We start from the raw sequence: 20,876 nt of genomic DNA on the forward strand, positions 1-20,876 counted from the left end.
TTATATCAAAAGACAAGAGATTTCCGGTGGAATTAACTCTTTTTATTTTGTACGTAGAAAAGAGGGGACAAGATTTTGTTCTCCTTGTTTCTGTTTGCTTTTTTTTTTTTTTTTTTTGAGAGTCCTTGTTTCTGTTTGCTGTGTACCCATTTGTTTATATATTTATAAAGATTTTATGCTATATTTCTACCGTCATATTCATATACTACGCGCTTCAGTTCTCCCGAAGAAGAAGTGAAGAACCACCATAAGCATATTCTTTTACTCCAAATTATCTTCATATATTCTTCACTCTCCTCGATCACCGTTGACATTTAATTCCCCGAAACCTTTTCCATTGTTTTGCTACATCTCTGAATTCCTCTTCATCATCTCCAACAAGATCCAAGCTTTTCTGTGTCGGTTTCCGCCGCCATTTCCGGCGGCCGTTGACACTTCCCGCCGGCCGGAAGTTTAAGGTTTTGTTTACTTTTTTTTTTTTTTTTTTTTTTTTTATTTTGCTTTAATTGAGTGTTATTTATTGCTGCTATTATTGCGAAAAGGTTGGAAACTCCGTTTCTCTCTCTCTCTCTCTCTACACGAGGGGAGAAGATACAAGATAGCGGTTTGGACTCGTGTAGTTTCTCAGTTTCAGAGCTGGGTCTGATCCGGTTTTATCGGTTTGGTTTAACTGATATGATTGTATCTATTATCTCTGCCTTCGTTCCGTGCATCTGCGTATGAGTGGTGGACACGTACCCTAGATTCTCCGGAGCAGAAGTCAATGCTCTGATCTGAGCCGTCGTCTACAAGGCCACCAATTTTCACCGCCAGAATTTGAGTTTTTGTGTTTTTTTTTTCGCGCCTCCAGGATGTTGAGAATGAAGACTAAAACCACCTCTCCGGCGGCGGCGAACGGCGGCGGAAGTGCGAACGAGTGGGAGATGAGGCCGGGGGGAATGCTGGTGCAGAAACGGAGTCCAGATTCGGAAAACCTACCCCCTCCTCCTAATATCCGGGTCCGGGTCAAGTACGGGTCTATCTACCATGAAATCAGTATCAGCTCCCAGGCCACTTTCGGTAAGTTTGTTTTTCCATTTCCTTCAATTTTATAGTGTCTCCAATTTTATGGTATTTATTTGAAGAATTGGATTTGCAGGGGAGTTGAAAAAGATGCTGACAGGGCCAACTGGGATGCACCATGAAGATCAGAAGCTTTTGTTCAAGGACAAAGAGAGGGACTCGAAAGCCTTTCTTGACATTTCAGGGGTGAAGGATAAGTCCAAGATTGTGCTAATTGAGGACCCTATTAGCAAGGAGAAAAGATATGTTGAGATGAGAAAAAATGCTAAGATGGAGAAGGCTGCAAAAGCCATATCAGAAATTAGCTTGGAGGTTGACAGGCTAGCTGGTCAGGTAATAATCAATCTAATCTACAAATCTTATACTATGCTTGCCATAATTGTTCATATTACAATGGTGGGTTCTTAATTTCTTATTGTTTTGTATATGAACTGATTTTAGTTTATTCTAGATCATAGGCTTATGTATTGTGGAAACCAATTTATTGAATTGATGAGATTAAATAGGTTTCTGCACTAGAATCTGTGATTTCGAGAGGTGGGAAAGTTGCAGAGAGGAGTGTTATTAATGTGATCGAGTCATTGATGACTCAACTGGTTAAATTGGATGGTATTGTTGCTGAAGGGGATGTTAAAGTGCAAAGGAAAACACAGGTGTGTAGTGTGTTCTTAGTTTGCTACATAGAGATTTGATGATCAAGTACTCGATTTGATTTGGCTATTGTATTTGACTTTAGGTGGCGAGGGTGCAAAAGTATGTCGAGACTCTAGATGTGTTGAAACTCAAAAACTCGGTGCCAACTAGCAATGGTAATCACACTCCAATAGCTAGGGGGGATTCACCTGTACTAACGCCAAAACACCAGGTAGAGCCCTCGAGGCACTCGGCCTCGGGGCCTGTTGTGATAACTACACAATGGGAAACCTTTGATCCTGCCCCGGCTCCTTTGTTGGACCCCTTTTCAACAGTCACGAGCACCTCGGGTTCAGCCCACCCGAGAGTCAGCTGGGACTTGCTTTCTTAAGTAGTATGACCAAGAATCTGTGCCATTGTGTGGATATGCCGTGGCTTGCATTTCTTCTTCAAGTTGGTTTGATTTCGATTCTCCATTCTTTTCTGTATTTACAGTTTTTGGTATAGACACGTGAGAAATAAACGGGGTTACCACACGTTGTAAGATGCTCCCTTCAATGGTATTTATCTCTGTTTTCTGTAGGTTAATTGATACATATTCAGTCATGTGTACATTGATACTTGGATATTACTAGGATATGGTTATCATAATCTTCAATGAAGAATATAAGTATTTTGGAAGATTGCATTAATCCTCCTTTTGTGTCTTTTATATTTCTTGATGAATAATTATAATGTTGTTTATTCATTTGCTTCCTATTTTGGGCACAAAGTGACATAAGGGAACATGAAAATGTGGATTTTTTGGTGATTGAACAACTAATGATTGAAGGAAAGATATGATTAAAGTGATTAAAATTGGATTTTGTTTAACCACTATTGATAGCTTTTCATTATATGTAGTTATGATTTAATTGCAAGTTCGAAGCCCTTTTAGCCCCCTTTTGTTGAGACTCTAGTGGATGAAGGAAACCTTTTTCAATCCAACTTTTAAGCTAAGGAAATTACTAAGAAACTTGTACAGTATTAGTATAAGCTACTAACTTCAAGGGAATCTCCAATGCATATACAAAATAGAGGAGAAAGAAGAGGAGGAACAGGGAGAGAAGAGTTGGTATATCTAGTATTTAAAATTGTGTATTCTATTTTAAATGTTAATTTGTTTCATAGATGATTTCAAAGAGGAATATTAATTTATGAAATTATATTTTGATTAGTTTATGAAATTATATTTATTCTATTATTTAAAAATTAATTTATTATGTTATTTGAAATCAAAATTTTGAAATTATAATTATATAATTAAAAAAAGAAAAATTTTGAAAACATATAATTAAATTATTAATTATAGAAAAGTGAATAAGTAGGAGTGTGGAGGAGTAGGGCCTACAAAAAGGGCAAATTTTACCGTGTGGACCATGGTTCATATAGTAATGTGGTGCATAATCTAAGTATCATTTTAATTAGAGTAAATGATATATATATATATATATATATATATATATATATATATATATATATATATATATATATATTGATTGCCTAAGTTAAGAGAAGGTCCATGCTCAACTTAATTAGTGAAATAATAAGAAAAAGAAATATATTAAATTTTGCATTGTGAAAAATATAATAGAGCAAGATATTAAGTAAAATGAAATACATATAATACAACACTTAAAGTAACGCATTTGTCTTTCATGGACCAAACTCGTTTGAATCATGCATATATATACATTATAAATTTGAAGTAACATGCATGATAGATATAAATACACATAAATTCTAATCGCAACAGCAGAATTCAGACGCAATGAAACTCCCGTCTCATTTCACTTCTACCTTCAGATTGATACAACATAAACCTGGAAGAAGAAAAAGAAATATGTTACTCTTCTAAGAAGACTTGTCCTTGTCGTCTGAATCGTATAATAGAAAACGAAATTGGAAAACGCCTTCATTGCCGTCATTGTTGAAATATGCAGGGTCGATCTCCTCAGCAGTGAGTAAAGGAAAGAATTCATTCCAAGCATCTGGCAGGACAGAGTTTTGGGCTAACGAACATTGTGGAAGATTTGGGTTTTGTTGGGTTGTTGAAGTTGCAATGGAGTTAAGGTTTTGGGTTGAAGGTTGTGAGTGATGGAAGTTTTGCTGGGATGAAGTTGCAACGAAGGTAGAGTTTTGAGATGAAGATAGTGAGTGATTGGGGTTTTGCATAGATGAAGTAGTTGCAATGAAGTTAGGGTTTTGGGTTGGTGATGGTGGGCGATTGGGGTTTTGCATGGTAAAAGTTGCACTAAAGTTAGGGTTTTGGGTTGGATATAGAGATGAAGTTGCATTGAAGTTAGAGTTTTGGACTGGTGATGGTAAGTGATTGGGACTTTGCATGGCAAAAGTTGCATTAAAGTTAGGGTTTAGGGTTGGATATGGTGGGTGATTGGGATTTTGCAAGGTTGAAGTTGTAGTGAAGTTAGGGTTTGAACAAGGAGTTGGAATGAGATGAGAGCTTTGGAGATTTTTCATAGGATTTGTGTTATTGCTCTTAGATTCTTGATTGTTGCCTATGTTCTTCCTCTCTCCGTGATAATAGATAACACAAAGTGCCAACTCATGTTCTGTCTGCACATGGTAAAATAATTTTCAGGTTAAAACAAAAATATTTAGCAATGAAATTAAATATATATTTCTTAAAGAATAGTAGCGTTGCAATAATTCTTCAATAGTTCGTAGTTTGCACGTTTAAGGCTGGTTCGCATCTGACCGCAATCCTGATTACCTTACAGGCTTACATACATGTTTGGGGTACATTGACAACCCTAATATTAAATATTTAACACTTCAAATAAATTTAAAGTAGATGAGAAGATTTGAGTACCTGATTATAAAGTGGGAGATGATTGAAATTTTCAGGATATCGAAACTCTGACATGAGCCAAGAAGTTTTGCTGCCTTTACCATCGTGAAACACCAAGGATTGTTTGGTGCCGATCACTACTCCCCCGCCGTCTTTCACCTTTTCTCGTGCCTGAGAGGCTTTCCAGAAACCCTTCCCACCGCCCACCACTCTGTCGCCTCTCTTTCCCTCTTTAGTCTTCCTCTTGAACGCCGTAAAGAAATACATTCGCCCATTCCATTCATTCAAACCATAAGCACCTGCATATACATACACATATCAGGAATGAGTATCAAAGTCATTGTTATTGTTTGGTTGACAGGTTTTGAAAACACTACTATGAGTTTTGATTACCTCTTAATTGAAAAATTCATTCTCTAATAAAATAAAGGTTTCATTCTATTATTCTTCCTCATACATAATCAAACAGCAATATTGATAATCATTCATGCATATTCCACTCTACCATCAAACATGCAAAATACTTTTATCAAAACCCATTACCATTACCAAGTATTTGATATTAATTCTGATTCCGATTCTCATGTGCGAACCAAACACCCCTAAATTAATTAGCGTTACAAACTACTATACCTTCAAGTTCTTTAGGATGATGGTCGTAAATATCAAGATCGTTAATGATTCCTGGGTGAATTTTCAGATTTTGAGCCCTGTATTTGAGATATTTGGTAATGAGTTCTTGATCAGTGGGATAAAAATCATGTCCGGGAGGCAGGCTTCTCTTCCACTCATATTCATCACCATAGCCATTAGGTAGTTTATTAGCACTGCAAGAAGCCATGACCACAACGTAACTCTGATATGATGATCTCTGGCTTTTTTTTATTATTATTTTTTCTTTTCCTTTAGTGGAGTTGATTAATGAGGCTATTTATACAGAAGAATTGTTGAATGACTACTTCTAATCTCCTAGTTAAGGACAGTTTAGGACAAATCCAAATCATAATCCCGTTTTAAATAGGATTTTAAGGATTAGACAATATTATATTTTAGATTATGCACATAACTAATACTCTGTAATAATAATAAATCTAAATATAATTATTAATTATATCCAGTCAAGAAATTAAAATGGGGTTGAAATAATTTTTGATCAATCAATAAGAAATTGACCCACATTTAAAGAACTAATTTTAATATATAAAAATATAGATATATTATATATGGGTAATTATAATAAAAATAATATTTTATAGAATTTTTCTTTGGTGCCGATTGTGCCAATTATAATATACTATATACTCGGTTATAACATGTTCATGTACTATTAACAATTATGACAACTGGTTTTTTGTCTGTTTTGGATTTGTGATTTTTATCCCGCATGTTTGTATTGCTGAGTTTTTGAGTTTTTAATGAATTTTTTATTCTTTGGTTTCAAAAAAAAAAAAAAAATGTTGACAAAGTAGCAAAAAGACATATGACGTCAATTTTTTTTTATTTTACCCATTTAATGTTGAATTTTTTAGATAGTAATAAATCCGAGTGTAGTGACACCAAAAAATCCGAGTGTAGTAGTATCAAAATTTTACAACGTTTTCTTGTTCAATCCCAGAATATTTACATTCATCTCTTCCTTCCGAAACAAACCTAATCCTCCACTATGCCAATCTTATCAATTCAATCCCAATTTAATTTTTAAACACTGCAACTTATTTTGTTCTAATATGGTTTCCATAAAAAAAAAAAAAAAAAAAAACAACAACAATTGTCGCCTCTTTGAGCAATCGTTATACCGTGCGCCCCGCGCCTCTCAAAACAACATCGTTTAGTTAAGTTGTTAAAAAAAATCATCTATTTCGAATGCACATAAACTCATAACAGAATACACATAAACTCATAATAGAATACACATAATCTACATAATAATACATAATACACATAAACTTTTAACTGAATACACATAATGGGGTTTGGTTAACATAATACACATAAACTCTTACTGAATACACATAAACTCATTACACAATACACATTAAACTTTTAACTGAATACACATAATGGAATTTGGTTAACATATAATACACATAAAGGCCTTGTTTGGTTATTGACGGATTCGCCGTTTTCAATGTTTTGACCATGTCAAAACGTTGAAAACTATGTTTGGTAAATGGCGGTTTGGAGCAACGGATTTGCTCCAAACTGCCAAAATCTGAAACGCTGCTATGTGCAGCGTTTCAGAATGGCGTTTTGGGCTTTTGCCCAAAACACCCTTAATTCTTTTTTCTTTTTCTTTTTTTACTTTATTTTTTGTTTAATAATTTTAACAGAAGCCTCAGGCTTCTAAATAAAGAAGCCTGAGGTTTCTTTTTTCCTACCCATCCGATGTGGGACATCGGATGGGCCGGAATGAATAAGGGGCGTTGAGCTCCCTTTTTAATGGGGAGCTCAACGCCTCCATTTCCTTCACATTTCGATCCCACATCAATTTTAGTTTTTTTTTTTTTAGTAATTTTATTTATTTATTTATTTATTTATTTATTTATTTATTATTATTATTATTATTATTATTATTATTATTATTATTATTATTATTATTATTATTATTATTATTATTATTATTACATCAATTTTTTTTTTTATTATTATTACCTTTTGGTCATTTTACATATTAACCGCTAATCTAAACAACTAATTTTACCAAACGTTTTTTTACAAACCGCTAGTACAATTCGATGGTCAAACTCGTAATACAATCCGCTATTTGATAACCGTTAATACGATCCGCTACCGCTAACCGCTGATAACCAAACAAGCCCAAACTCTTAACTGAATACACATGAACTCATAACACAATACACATAAATTTTTAATTGAATACACATAATGAAATTTGGTCTGTTCGGATGGACGGAGTGACGTCAGTATGACATCAGCATGAAGCGCGCGCGTTTTGTGCCTGGATGTACATTGCTATGTGTGTCATGGTGCACGATATAAATTGTCCTCTTCAATCTTTATGCCATGGAACCGTGTTCACCATCCATGGTGAACACGGTCCCAACAGTAACGGTGCACCGTTGATTTTTTTTTTCTTTCTTTTTTCTTTTTCTTCTTAATTAATCGCGCGACTTTTTTTCTTCATTTTCACATTTTGCAGTTTCACTTCCTGTTCGTGCAAGCTTCTTCAACATTCATAAATTATGAATGTGCAGTCATGAATTTATGAATGTGTAGTTATGAAATTATGAATTTTCTTTTATGAGATTATGAATTTATAGTAAGTTCATAATCTCATAACAGAAAATTCATAATTTAATAAATGTTTTTCTTTTATGCGATTATGAATTTTATTTTATACGATTATGAATTTTCTGTTATGAAATTATGAATTTACAGTAAATTCATAATCTCATAACAGAATATTTATAATTTAATAAATATAAAATTCATAATATGAAAAAACGGCGCCGTTAAGAGCACATTAACTAATTTTTATTTTTATTTTCGTAAAAACGATGTCGTTTGGGCCCGTGTTCACCATTCATGGTGAACACGTTTTCAGGACATAATTTGCGATACAAGTAGGGCAAATTATTCTGTGGCCCATGGTCCACACAGTATTATGTGAACCATAACAAAAAGTACATTTTTAATATATTAAATGTACATTATTTTTGTACTAAGTGTACATTATACAATATAATGTACACTCAGTACAAAAATAATATACATCCCCTGAATACAATATATGTAATGTAGATATGTAACACAATATAAAGCAATAAATGAAGCACCTAAATAAGTACACATCTGAATTTGATAACTCAGTTGGATAAAACCTCCTAATCTGCGAAGCCACGCCCAAAAACTTTTTCAATCAAGATCCACCCGCGATTTTTATAATTACGAGGTTCAATTCAATGAATTACAAAACTAGGTCTACCACTTATTTAAACATTTAACCCCATAAAATAACTATATGAAAAAGTTTACATGTATAGCTTGAACTAATTCTACCAATAAAACAAACTGTAACTGATAGGGATTATTCCCCGACCGTAGGTCAGATGATCGGTCATGGGTTTTCGACGCCTAAGGGATACGACCCGACCTGACCGTCTCGCATAACCTCCCGACCTTTTGTCTCACTCGACCTCCCTTGTGGGCAAGCCCATAGGTCGCTTGAAGGCTAATTGGTGAACCGACCTCCGGAGGTCGAACAGACCTGGTGAGCTTCTTGCGGCATAGTCTTGTCTCGTCAGGGATATCATGACACATGCTTAGGATCCCTTCCGCCCCGACCTGGTCATGTGCATTGGCACCACGTGCCCGCCATGCCGAGGGCCCGGAGCCTGCCTCCTCTCCATCTCTATAAATATCGCATTTATTACTGAGAGAAGGACTTTTTACCTACTTCACAATCAGTATTCAAGTTCGGGACTCTTGACAATGGAGTAGGTGAAGAGTTAATTTGATTAATAAATTGTGAATAAGACAAGTAATTAAAGTGCAATAGGGGTATAATATTTATGTTTATGAAGTTCACTTTAATTTGTAGTTAGATTGCAGGCTAGGGTATAGTACATAGGATGAAATTCCTAAAAATGTCTAGGTTGGGGACAATGAAATGGAAGCATTCAAATCAGCAAGACATTCACTTGGGAGGCTAAGGAAAGAATTCAAGAAAACATCATCAATTGGTTGGACTGTTGCCACCCCAACCAGTCTGCAATTATTATTCTTCAGCCTCTCACCTCTTCCTTTCTTCATCTTTCCCTTCGATTCCTCCGATGTAAGAACTGTTTCAACTACCAATGGCGGCGCTCTGTACACACTCCCGATTGAAAACCAGAACTTCGCCCGGAACTCAAGATCAATCTAAACTCAAAAAAAAAAACAATTTTTTTCTTTTTAAAAAAATGAATTGAACAAGCTTAGGGTAAGAATTATAACTCAACATTTAATCATTCGAAAAATGACATTTTTTCCCACAATTATATGCTTATGATACTTTTTTTTCCGAATTATTCATATATCCACATTAGTTCTTTCAATTATTTTAAAAGTGTTGATTTCTTTCTTTTATGTTAAAATGAACATTTCTACCCTTAAAATAAGGGCGAAATAAGTATTTAATTTATTTTTCTTTATCACCAACAAAATTATTGCTTATACGTAGGAATTAATGCGAAAAATAGTAAACACCATTTGTAAATATTATAATTATAATTTTAAGTGAATGCTAATAACAGAATTAAGACTTTTTTTTAAAAAGAAAAGAAATACTCACATATACAATCTATGCTTACACCGAGGCTCGAACCCTAGACCTACCACATAAAGGAACACTCCGTGTACCACAAGCCACTTGGTTAACAAAATTAAACCTAACAAAAATAATTCATTAATGCTAAATTTAGCATTAATGAATTATTATTTGTGTTTAAGTCTTTGTTATTATTAGGTTAAAATTATAATTATAATATTTGCAAATAGTACAGTTCTTTTTGTATTTATTCTGATTCACATATACAATTAATAATTTGTTGGAGAAGGAAAATAAATAAAATACTTGATTTGTCCGTATTTTAAGGATAAAAATGTCTCTTTAATAAAAAGGAAGAAAAATCGTCATTTTTAAAATAACTGAGACACTAATGTGAATAATTTATTGGAAAAATCACTATAAGCATAGGGAAAAAAAATGACATTATTCCCCCTTAATTATTCCTGCATATATAATATGTTACCTTGCCTGATTCTTGGTTGATGGTGCCTGTGAAGAGCTCCGGTACGATGTCAATTTTCAACAGCGGCGGCAACGGCAGCCCCAAGAACTTGGTGGTGGCGGTGGTCAACGGCGGAATGTACACGCTTTTCAACTCGAAATCAACTGAGATTTCATCGTCTTCTCCATTCTTTATGCCTTTTCCACTCCCCCTCCCACCTTCAGCATTGTACTCGAAATCCGGGTATCTAGAAATCCCAAGCTTGCAGGCTCCCAGGGTCCTGAACTCAACGTCGTACACCACATCATCGGCGGTCGGAACCGGAGATTCAGTGGCTGTCGTAGTTGAAGAAATTGGGTGGAATAATCTGCAGGTTTTCAATGGACGATGAAGTCTGGGAAGTGGAGATAGATAGTAATTGGGTATATATTTTGGAAGCCTGCATGAGAGTTGGGGATTAGGGAAGTATGCTTGACAACCCATTTTCTAGTACCTATTTTATTTAAGGTTGAAGATCTCTGCCTTTCTGAGATGGGAAAAGGAAAAAAAAATTATAATAAAAGTTTGAGGCTATGGAGAAAATGTGGAGAGTGTGGTGTGAGGCTTAATTGTTTTGTGTCCACAAATGAGGGGACCTTAGCTTATCATGGACTAGGAGAAAAAATATCTTATCTTGTGGATGGCCATTCTTTGTCTTCTTTATCTTTTGTCATATGATCCCTCTCCAACAATTATATTGTAGCCACTTTGACATAAATTTAGGCCGGGTAGCTAAGTTTGGAAATTCGAAAAATGAGTTAGGGAATTTTTTGTAGCCATTTTTTAATTTTTTGTGTTTGGATATTCAAAGAAAATATTTATTTTGGTCAACGAAAAAATGTTTAATTTGACAAAAAGTATTTTTCTAAATTTTTAATCAGAAAACATTTTTTGGATTGTTTATTTTCATGTCTCTGTCTTCTCTCTTATCTTTCTTCAAGCTAATTTTCAAATTATTATTATTAACACTTCCACCACTATCATCACCAACACATTGCACCACCACCACACCTTATTAAAATTTTTAAAAAATGCAATTTCTTAACACCATCACCACTGCCACCACCAAACCCACCGCACCTTAAGAAAAACGGCAAGCAGTCACTGCTGCACGTTCAAAGTCATTACACTTAGGGGTGAGCATCGGTCTGTTGTACTGCACGTTCAAAGTCATTACACTTAGGGGTGAGTATCGGTCCGTTACTGAACGTAACTTACTGAAAATTGAATAATTGACCAGGGGTAGATATTTTTTAATTTTCATAACAAATCGAAACCAACTGTTAATATAGATATGAGCAAATGAAAATCGAAGTTTAGTTTTCAATTGATTACTGAAAGCCCAAAGGTCATAACCCATCTAAATATTCAAATTACACTAGTTATGCTAAACTAAAAATAACACACACACACACATTATCCGTTATTTGGTGACCGAGGTCTTTGGATGTCTATAACCGTACCGACTAATAGCCAATTCATTAATGATTGCCTACTGAAAATCCAAATTTTCAGTCAATTCAGCTATCAGTTTCACCGATTTTGTGGTAATTATGCTTATCCCTAACTAGTAACTACACTATTATAGGTTCATAAAATCCCCATTGTATGTTCATAAAGTCATTATTATAGATTTATAAAATCATTACTACAAGTTCATGAAGTTATCTTTGGAGGTTCATAAAGTTACTATTACAAATTTATGAAGTTATTGCTATAGGTTCATAAAGTCATTATTATAGGTACATAAAGTCATTGTTGCAAGTTCGACACACAATTACTGAAATTAGGGGTGGGTACTTCGATTCGGTTTATCCGAACCGAACCGAATCGATCCGAACCGAGCTGAACTAGTAATAGAAAACCGAATGGTTCGAAATTTTGTAACCCGAATGGTTTAGTACCGAACCGAACCGAAACCAAACGGTTTGACAAAAACCAAACCGAACCGAATGCTATATATTTTTTTTAATAAATAATAATAATAATAATAATAATAATAATAATAATAATAATAATAATAATAATAAATTAATAATAATAATAATAATAATAATAATAATAATAATAATAATAATAAAGAAGTAAATCCAAGTTCCTTGATGCTTGCTCCGCCGTTCAGTTCTCATTCTGGTACTGAACCTTAAATTTTTTTATTTGATTTCTTTATAGATTGTTTTCTACATTGCACTTTTGTTGTTTGTCGCAATTGTTCTTTACCTCACAATTATATCTAACTTGAGTTATATTTACAATATTCAGTATTTTCCTTAGTTTCATGTTTTTCTATAAATTTAATGTGCTTTACAATCATTCTAATTTTGATTTCCAGTGCATTATAATTATTTTTTAGTACTGGAATATATTTCGAGTGCACTAGCAATGACAAATTGTGTCCAAAAATTAACTATATAGTAATTGACACTTGTTCTTTTAATATCAACTATACAGATAAATGATTATTCATCTTATCAATAAAAATATTCCAACTGAATATTTTTATTTGATGTTTCATGTTTGTACTCTTTAAACATTGGATTTGAAGTTTGAACTACGTGATTCATGTTTGTAATGTTTGAACTTTGAACTTTGGATTCTAATTTCTAAGTATTTGATGTTTTGGTAATTAGATTGCTATTAGTATGTGATGTTAGTATTTACTATTTAGTAGTATGTTTAAACTTTGAATTATTATTTTGTTATATAACGTTTATATTTTAGATGTGGATTATGTGAATAGGTATTGTTTGGTAGTATGTTTAGAAAATTATGAAATGTTGAAATTTGATGATCGTAATTCTCGTAAAGTCTTCAACCGAACCGAAGTCCGAACCGAATTAACTCCGAACCGAAACCAAACCGATTGAAACCGAACCGAAGCCGAACCGAACTATAATGTTAAACCGAATGGTTCAACTTTTCTAAAACTGAAAAACCGAAATCGAAACCGAAACCGAAAAAAACCAAACCGAAAATCGAAGTGCCCAGCCCTAACTGAAATGATATATTGAGAAAAAGAAAAAATGCCGGTTTTAGTCTATTATTAGTTATGCATAAATTATATAGACTCATTCAATGAATTATTACCCTATACAAAATTTCCTCGTTAATTATATTGAAAGTAATAGTTTCAATTCATTACTTATAAATTTTATTAGCATTAACAATTTATTTTAAAATTTCAAATTATTAAAGGACATATTAGTCATTTTGTAAACTTTTTCTAAATTCCCTCCATGAATCTCCACATATATATATATATATATATATATATATATATATATATATATATATATATATATATAGACACACACACACACTAACTACTCTTGCCGCAAAATCCTTGATAAATACTTGTCTATCTTGACTGATGAGGAATATGAGAAACAAGATATTACTTAGGATTGTAAATAGACCGAATTGTAAGTAGTTTGATATATTAGTTTCTTTGAAAAGAATATATTAGTTTATTATAATTTTCAATTCTATTGTATGTAAATTATTATTTTTGATATTTTATTGAGTTCATATCTTAATCGGTAATATATATATATATATATATATATATATATATATATATATATATATATATATATATATATATAGTGAAAGGTTCCCGTGCGGATGTGCGGTGGATTAATGTGCGTGAGATTTGTACTCAATGTGCGTGAGTGTTGTGCTTAATGTGCCTGAGATTTGTACTTAATGTGTGTGAATGTGTAAAATGCAGCAAAAAATATTGATGTCAGCTTCTTCCCCATCCCCAGTAGCCATTGCCCCATCCCTGATGATGATGATGCAAAAGCGGGCTATGGTGGTTAACAATTATGGGAATAATACAACAGAAATCCACACTTAGTTGCTGTGCAAATTTTACTGTGCGTGCGTCATCTATATAAACATTCAACTGCACTGAAGGTAGCTGATAATCCTAAATCCATGGCCAAATTGAAGGAAGAAGTAACAAGAAGCTTGGGCGTTAATGTGCGTGAGTTTCTGTTCTGCTTCCTTCTGAGCTCGTAATTATGAAATACTCACGCATATTAAACACAAATCTCACGCACATTAAACACAATACTCAGGCACATTAAGTACAAAACTCACGCATATTAACATGACGCACATTAAGTACAAATCTCAGGCACATTGAGTACAAATCTCACGCACATTAAGTATAAACCTCACGCACATTAATCCACCGCACATCCGCACGGGAAGCCACAAATGCACCTGATCCCTTCCCTATATATATATATATATATATATATATATATATATATATATATATATATATATATATATATAGAGAGAGAGAGAGAGAGAGAGAGAGAGAGAGAGAGAGAGAGAATCGCACTCACATGCGAATGCTTCGCCAAGGAGCGAAATAGGAATGGATTTTGTTCGTCCACGTGTCCAGATCTAATGGATGAGAAACACTGATTTATTAAAAAAGCGCGGTGGCATTTTCGTAAATAATTGAACATCAAAGTGCAAGTAAAATGTATTACAAGTGCATGTAAAATGTATTATAGGTGCAAGTAAAAATTTACACTGAGCATCAATACTAAGTGCACCTATAGTTATAAGTAGTTGCACCTATAGTTCTAAGTAGTTGCACACATAGTTATAAGTAGTTGCACCTAGGTGCATGAATGTTTGCGGGTGGTTTTCAGGGGTACTACTACCCGCTGAACTCAAATCAATGAATGTTAACAATGCAAAATTACATGCACTTATAGGTGTAAGTAGGTGCACCTATAGTTATAAGTAGTTGCACCTATAGTTATAAATAGTTGCACATATAGTTATAAGCACACCCAGATGCATAAATGTTTGCGGGAAGTGAATGCTAACAAGGCAAAATTACATGCACTTATAGGTGAAAGTAGGTGCACTTGTAAGTGATTTTACTTACACTTCGATGTTCAATTATTTACAAAAATGCCACCGCATTTTTTTAAGCTATTAGATCTGGACACGTGTCGCGTGCTGATTCGTTCACATATTCCTTCCTGGACACTTATTCGCACCTGAGTGCATCCCTATATATATATATATATATATATATATATATATAATTTAGTTATTAATATATTAAAATAACTATTTAAAAAAATTATTATGTAAGTGAAAAATAATACATTGTTGCTCGAGAAGGCGTTTCTATGTCAAAGTTGCGGAGAGTGGTTTGATAATTCTCCCTATTATCTTGTTGATTGTCTTCTTTCTAATTTAATGAATTAATTTCTTATTCTAAAAATAAAATATTTACCTTCAAAATCTAATAGTAAATATTCAAATGTTGTTTCCCATAGAATCTTCATTTCTAATCCATCTCAGAATTCTGCTCCATCAATAACATACAAGTTTATTCATAAGGAAATAATAATGAATATAATACATGGGAAAATCGCACTTTTGGTCCCTCAATTGTTCTCCAATCTGCAATGTGGTCCCTTACTGTCAATTTCATTCAATTGAGTCCTTCAAACATTTAAATCGTAGTCGATTTAGTCCTCCGATCAAATTTCTCTCAAACCAGGATTAAATCCATGGATAATTTGATAATTTCACAATCCACTAAGATTTAGTCCTCCAATTTCCTCCTCGTCGCCGCAAGAAACGAGAACCGCATAAGGAAGTGGTGGACCTGAGAGGCCTATTAACTCAATGCGCGCAGGCTATGGCGAACTACGACGGCCGGGAGTGACAGAGCTTCTGGCGAAGCTCAGACACCACTCTTCTCCGCGCGGCAACAGAATGGAGAGGCTGGCGTTTTACCTGGCCAACGCGCTCGAGGCGCGGCTCAACGGCGCCGGCACGACAATCTTCACCCTCCAATTCTCCAACAACATCTCGACGACGAATATCCTCAAAGCTTACCATATGTACATTAAAGCCAGCCCCCGTTCAAGAAAATCTCAAATATTTACGCGAATCATTACATCATGAAAATGGCGGCCGGAAAACACGCCCTGCACGTGATCGATTTCGGAGTTCTCTACGGTTACCAATGGCCGTGTATGATTCAAGGCCTCTCCAACCGCCCCGGCGGCTCCCCCAAGCTCCGGATCACCGGAATCGATCTCCCCTAGCCGGGGTTCAAGCCGGCGGAGAGAGTGGAGGCCACTGGAGCTAGGTTAAAGAAATACTGCAAGCAATTTAACGTCTCGTTTGAGTTCAAAGCCATAGCCAAGAGATGGGAAACCATAAAACTCGAAGATCTCAAGATCAGGAGGGACGAAGTTCTCGCCATGAACTGCCTATACCGTCTGGAGAACGTGTCGGACGAGACGGTGGTCCCCGACAGCCTGCGCGACATCGTCCTAGGTTTAATCAAACAAATCTGCCCCGACATCTTCATACACGGCGTCGGCAACGGCGCGTACAGCTCCCCATTCTTCACAACGCGGTTCCGGGAGGCCGTCTTCCACTTCTCCACCTTGTTCGACATGTTCGAGGTCGTCCGGGTGCTGGTGAGATTAAATCTTAGTGGGTTGTGAAATTACCAAATTATCCATGGATTTAACCCTGGTTTGAGAGAAATTTGACCGGAGGACTAAATCGACTACGATTTAAAGGTTTGAAGGACCCAATTGAATGAAATTGACAGTGAGGGACCACATTGCAGATTGGGGAACAATTGGGGGACCAAAAGTGCGATTTTCCCATAATACATTTATGATAAAAGTAAATGGAATTAGAAGAACCTTTTTCAAACTGGTCTGATATGTTGGCTAGGGCAGTCCGTTCTCAAACTGATCCGATATGTTGGCTTTCTTCAGTTTCCTCTTGTATTGAATATTTGATTGAAAAAAGTGATTTGTTGTTTCAAAAAAAAAAAAAAAAACAAACAAACAAAAACAAAGAAGAAGAACCTTTCTCTAATATAATTACAGTTAGCAAAATAAATTGGAGAGCCAAACTGCAAAATTAATGTTTATCTTCAATCATAAGTAATTTCTTGCTTGTTATTTTTTTTTTCTTAGATTCCTCATTAATCAAGACAGATAAGTATTTAGTAAGGATTTTACGATAAGAGTAGCGTATATATGAAGATTCATGGAGGGAATTTCTGAAAATTTTACAAAATAACAAATATATCTTTTAATAATTTGAAAATAAAAACAACTTGTTAATATTAACAAAATTTATAAGTAATGGATTGTGCAAATTTCAACATAATTAAAGGAGAAAATTGTATAGAATAATAATTCATCATGAACTAAGTCAACAATTTGATTTTTTTTTTTTAAAAAGAAAAAGTTAACAATTTATGTATAACTAATGAACTAAAATCGTTATTTTGCCTTGAAAAAATATATTAATATATGTGTTGTTTAAAATATTTTAGCATGTTATTTTTAAATTTATACAACAAATAGAGAATAATATATTTAAGGAATTATTGATCAATTGGTGTTACTGACCTATATTATTATTTTTATGAATCTAAATGTTCTCATAAGTTTTCAGGTTTATTTTTATGAATTTAGTCCATTATACCATGTGGTTTCCAGATCTTCTGGTATTCCGGCGACTAGACGCGTGTATGCGAACCTACTCATTACTCATTAGTTTAAGGCCGCGTGTATACGAAGTTACGAACTTAACAATACAATTGATGGGCAATTTGACTTTTCAATGAATTTCGATTTTAATTAATTCATTTTCTGAATTAATTTTTATTTTTTTTTTAGAAAATCTTAATTAGAGCTTTCCATTGATATATTTTTTTGAGAAGGAAAACTTAATTCATTGAATCAGAATGGAGAACGTTCACAAGAAAAGATGGAGGGGAGTCCAGCCACTCCCCGCAACCTGACATAGAAAAGGCCTCCCTAGCAACATAGTGGGCGGCACAATTCGCAGATCGCTTAACAAAATTGAATTCGACATCCCCAATCTCGGATGCTAAATCCTTTACATTTTCTACTAAAAACCAAATGCCGAATTAAAAGACGAGGAATGAATAGCATTGTACACAATTTGTGAGTTCATTTCTACATCCACGGCCCCTAACCCCGTACCCTTGAGCCAACTTAGGGCTTCCCAAACGCACAAGGCCTCAACTTCCTTGACCAAGTAATTCCCAGTTGCAAGCACGTTCTTCGCCGCCATGAACCTCCCACGGTCATCACGTAGTACCCAACCCAACCCCATCCGGCTCTTGCCTTGCCGCACGGAAGCATCGGTATTCAACTTAATTCTGCCAGCTTGCGGTTTCCTCCACTGCTCGACGTTCAGCGACACCCCAGACACTACTGCAACCTCATTCGCACAACGCCACCCTTCCAGAAAATCAAGAGCCCACTGCACCATCATGGCCGAGTTATACGCAACCCCTTTCCAGACATTTTCATTTCTGCTTGACCACATTCCCCAACATACCATCACAAACCTTGGTAAGGAATCAGCATCCAACTTACTAACACACCAAAAAAACCAGTCAAAGATGTTGTTACCTACATAAGTATTTAGGTGCGGCACACCCAATAAATTCCATACACGCCTCGCCTCGGTGCAATTGACAAAAAGATGGATCGCAGATTCCGCAGCCGACCTGCACATATGACAATCGAGTGAACAGGCTACCCTCTTGGAGATCAACGCATCACGCGTAGGGAGATACGCAGATCCCAACTGTCAACAAAAACATTTCACCTTGGGGGAACATATAGGCTCCTATACTTGACCACGGCCGAACATCAGTAACAACCACAGTAATACGCTTATAGCAAGACTTTACTAAATACGCCCCTTTTTTATCCCAATACCAAGACCATTGGTCACAAGGCCTTCGCCTACTAACTGGAATATTCAAGATCAAGTTAGCATCACGGGAGTTAAAAATGTCACTAACACATTCTACATCCCAACCCGTACCTTGTTCGTTTAAAAGAGACGAGACCCGAGCTTCATGGACAGACTGGTGCAGCTCCGTTTCAACATAAGGATTCTGGTCATCAGGCAACCAAGGATCCAAGCCAATGATCGTGTCAGCCCCATTACCCACCACCCTTCTCTCAACATCCCTTGTACCGCCAATATACCCTTCCAAATGTAAGAGGGATTACTACCCTCCGTTGCATCAAAGAAACCACACCTCGGATAGTAACGTGCTTTGTAAACACGGGCAACCAAAGACATAGGCCTTGTAACCAGCCGCCAAGCTTGCTTCCCAAGCAACGCTTTGTTCATCTCATGCAGCCTCCGATAACCCAATCCACCACAAGTTTTCGGCAAACACAACCCCTCCCAAGAGCGCCACCGGATGCCACGGCCACTTCCTACGTTACCAGTCCACCAATACTGATTCATTATCGTCTCAATCTCACGACACAAACCCAGGGGCAAGAAAAAGATCATCCTTGCATAAGTGGGCATTGCCTGGATCACGTTCTTCAACAATACCTCCCTACCCTCTCTTGATAGGAATTTAGCATTCCAAGACCGAATTCTTGCCAGAATTCGAACCTTGATGAATCCCAAAATCTCCTTCTTCCGTTTGCCAACGAGGGAGGGCAAACCCAAGTACCTTCCGCTGGTTACCCCTTCTTCAACTCCCAAAATCTCCACTACCTCATTCCGCACACTTTGCTGAACATTAGGACTAAAACACGCAGGAGACTTATCATAGTTAATGTACTGGCCAGAAGCCTTAGAATAAGTATCCAGAACATACCTCATCTGCACACTCTCACTCAGATTCGCGCGATGGAGCAAGAAGCAGTCATCTGCGAATAGAAGGTGAGAGATCGCTGGGGCACCCCGGGCAACCGTGACGCCATGCAACACACCCCCAACCATTCTCTTCTCCAGCAAAGCACTGAGCCCTTCCGTTACAAAGAGAAACAAATAGGGCGATAGCGGATCCCCCTGACGGAGACCCCTACCCGGTATTATGGGCCATAATTGCCGCTGCTCATGTAGTACACTACACCGCACAGATGTAACCGTTTCCATCATAATATCCACCCAATGCCTGGCAAACCCCAATTTCAACATTACAGCTTCCAAAAACAACCACTCTACCCTATCATATGCCTTAGACATATCCAATTTCAACGCAACCACACCATCTCGACCTTGAGTTTTCCGTTTCAAATAGTGGTGCACCTCATATGCTAACATGATATTGTCCGAGATTAGCCTCCCTGGTATAAAAGCGCTTTGTGCACTGGAGATCAGTTTATGCAGCATGTCCTTTAACCTGTTAGCGCACACCTTCGCCGTTATTTTGTAGACCACGTTGCACAAAGCTATAGGGCGGAGATCCTTCATAATCACCGGGCAAGACTTCTTAGGGACCAACACAATGAACGTATCAGTTGCCTTTTGAGGGAGCTTCGCAGAGTCAAGAAACTGCTTACAAAAAGACCAGACCTCCCCGCCCACTATATCCCAGTAGTGTTGAAAAAACCCGGGCCGAAACCATCTGGTCCAGGGGATTTATCCGGATGCATTTGAAACGCCGCAGACCGCACCTCTTCCATATTTAGCGACCGTAGTAAACCTGCATTATCCCTATCGGTAACCCTTTTAGAAACAACATCGAT

At 35.9% G+C, this 20,876-nt stretch overlaps 3 protein-coding genes across 6 annotated transcripts; 1 reads left to right on the forward strand and 2 right to left on the reverse strand.

Annotated features, from left to right (window-relative positions):
- The first annotated feature begins 183 nt into the window (after window positions 1-183).
- LOC109151373 (BAG family molecular chaperone regulator 1-like) lies at window positions 184-2,389 on the forward strand. Of its 4 annotated transcripts, XM_019299367.1 has the most exons (6): window positions 185-333; window positions 374-458; window positions 674-1,059; window positions 1,139-1,395; window positions 1,569-1,715; window positions 1,799-2,389. In XM_019299367.1, the coding sequence occupies exons 3-6, from the start codon at window positions 852-854 to the stop codon at window positions 2,084-2,086; spliced, it is 900 nt and encodes a 299-aa protein (XP_019154912.1). In that variant the 5' UTR covers window positions 185-333; window positions 374-458; window positions 674-851; the 3' UTR covers window positions 2,087-2,389. The 4 variants fall into 4 exon arrangements, with proteins under 4 accessions (XP_019154909.1, XP_019154912.1, XP_019154910.1 ...); XM_019299364.1 differs by having other exon boundaries at window positions 184-458; XM_019299365.1 differs by having other exon boundaries at window positions 185-458; window positions 543-1,059.
- Window positions 2,390-9,039: 6,650 nt separating this feature from the next.
- Window positions 9,040-10,902, reverse strand: LOC109151087. Its single transcript, XM_019298999.1, has 2 exons — window positions 10,300-10,902; window positions 9,040-9,427 (listed from the first exon to the last, which is right to left on the reverse strand). The coding sequence occupies exons 1-2, from the start codon at window positions 10,759-10,761 to the stop codon at window positions 9,158-9,160; spliced, it is 732 nt and encodes a 243-aa protein (XP_019154544.1). The 5' UTR covers window positions 10,762-10,902; the 3' UTR covers window positions 9,040-9,157.
- A 7,165-nt stretch (window positions 10,903-18,067) lies between these two features.
- Window positions 18,068-18,696, reverse strand: LOC109151161. The gene is made up of 2 exons (XM_019299080.1): window positions 18,348-18,696; window positions 18,068-18,252 (listed from the first exon to the last, which is right to left on the reverse strand). The coding sequence occupies exons 1-2, from the start codon at window positions 18,694-18,696 to the stop codon at window positions 18,068-18,070; spliced, it is 534 nt and encodes a 177-aa protein (XP_019154625.1).
- Between the last annotated feature and the right edge of the window lie 2,180 nt (window positions 18,697-20,876).

This window comes from Ipomoea nil, unplaced genomic scaffold, assembly GCF_001879475.1.
Source record: "Ipomoea nil cultivar Tokyo-kokei standard unplaced genomic scaffold, Asagao_1.1 scaffold2283, whole genome shotgun sequence".
Classification (NCBI taxonomy): domain Eukaryota; kingdom Viridiplantae; phylum Streptophyta; class Magnoliopsida; order Solanales; family Convolvulaceae; genus Ipomoea; species Ipomoea nil.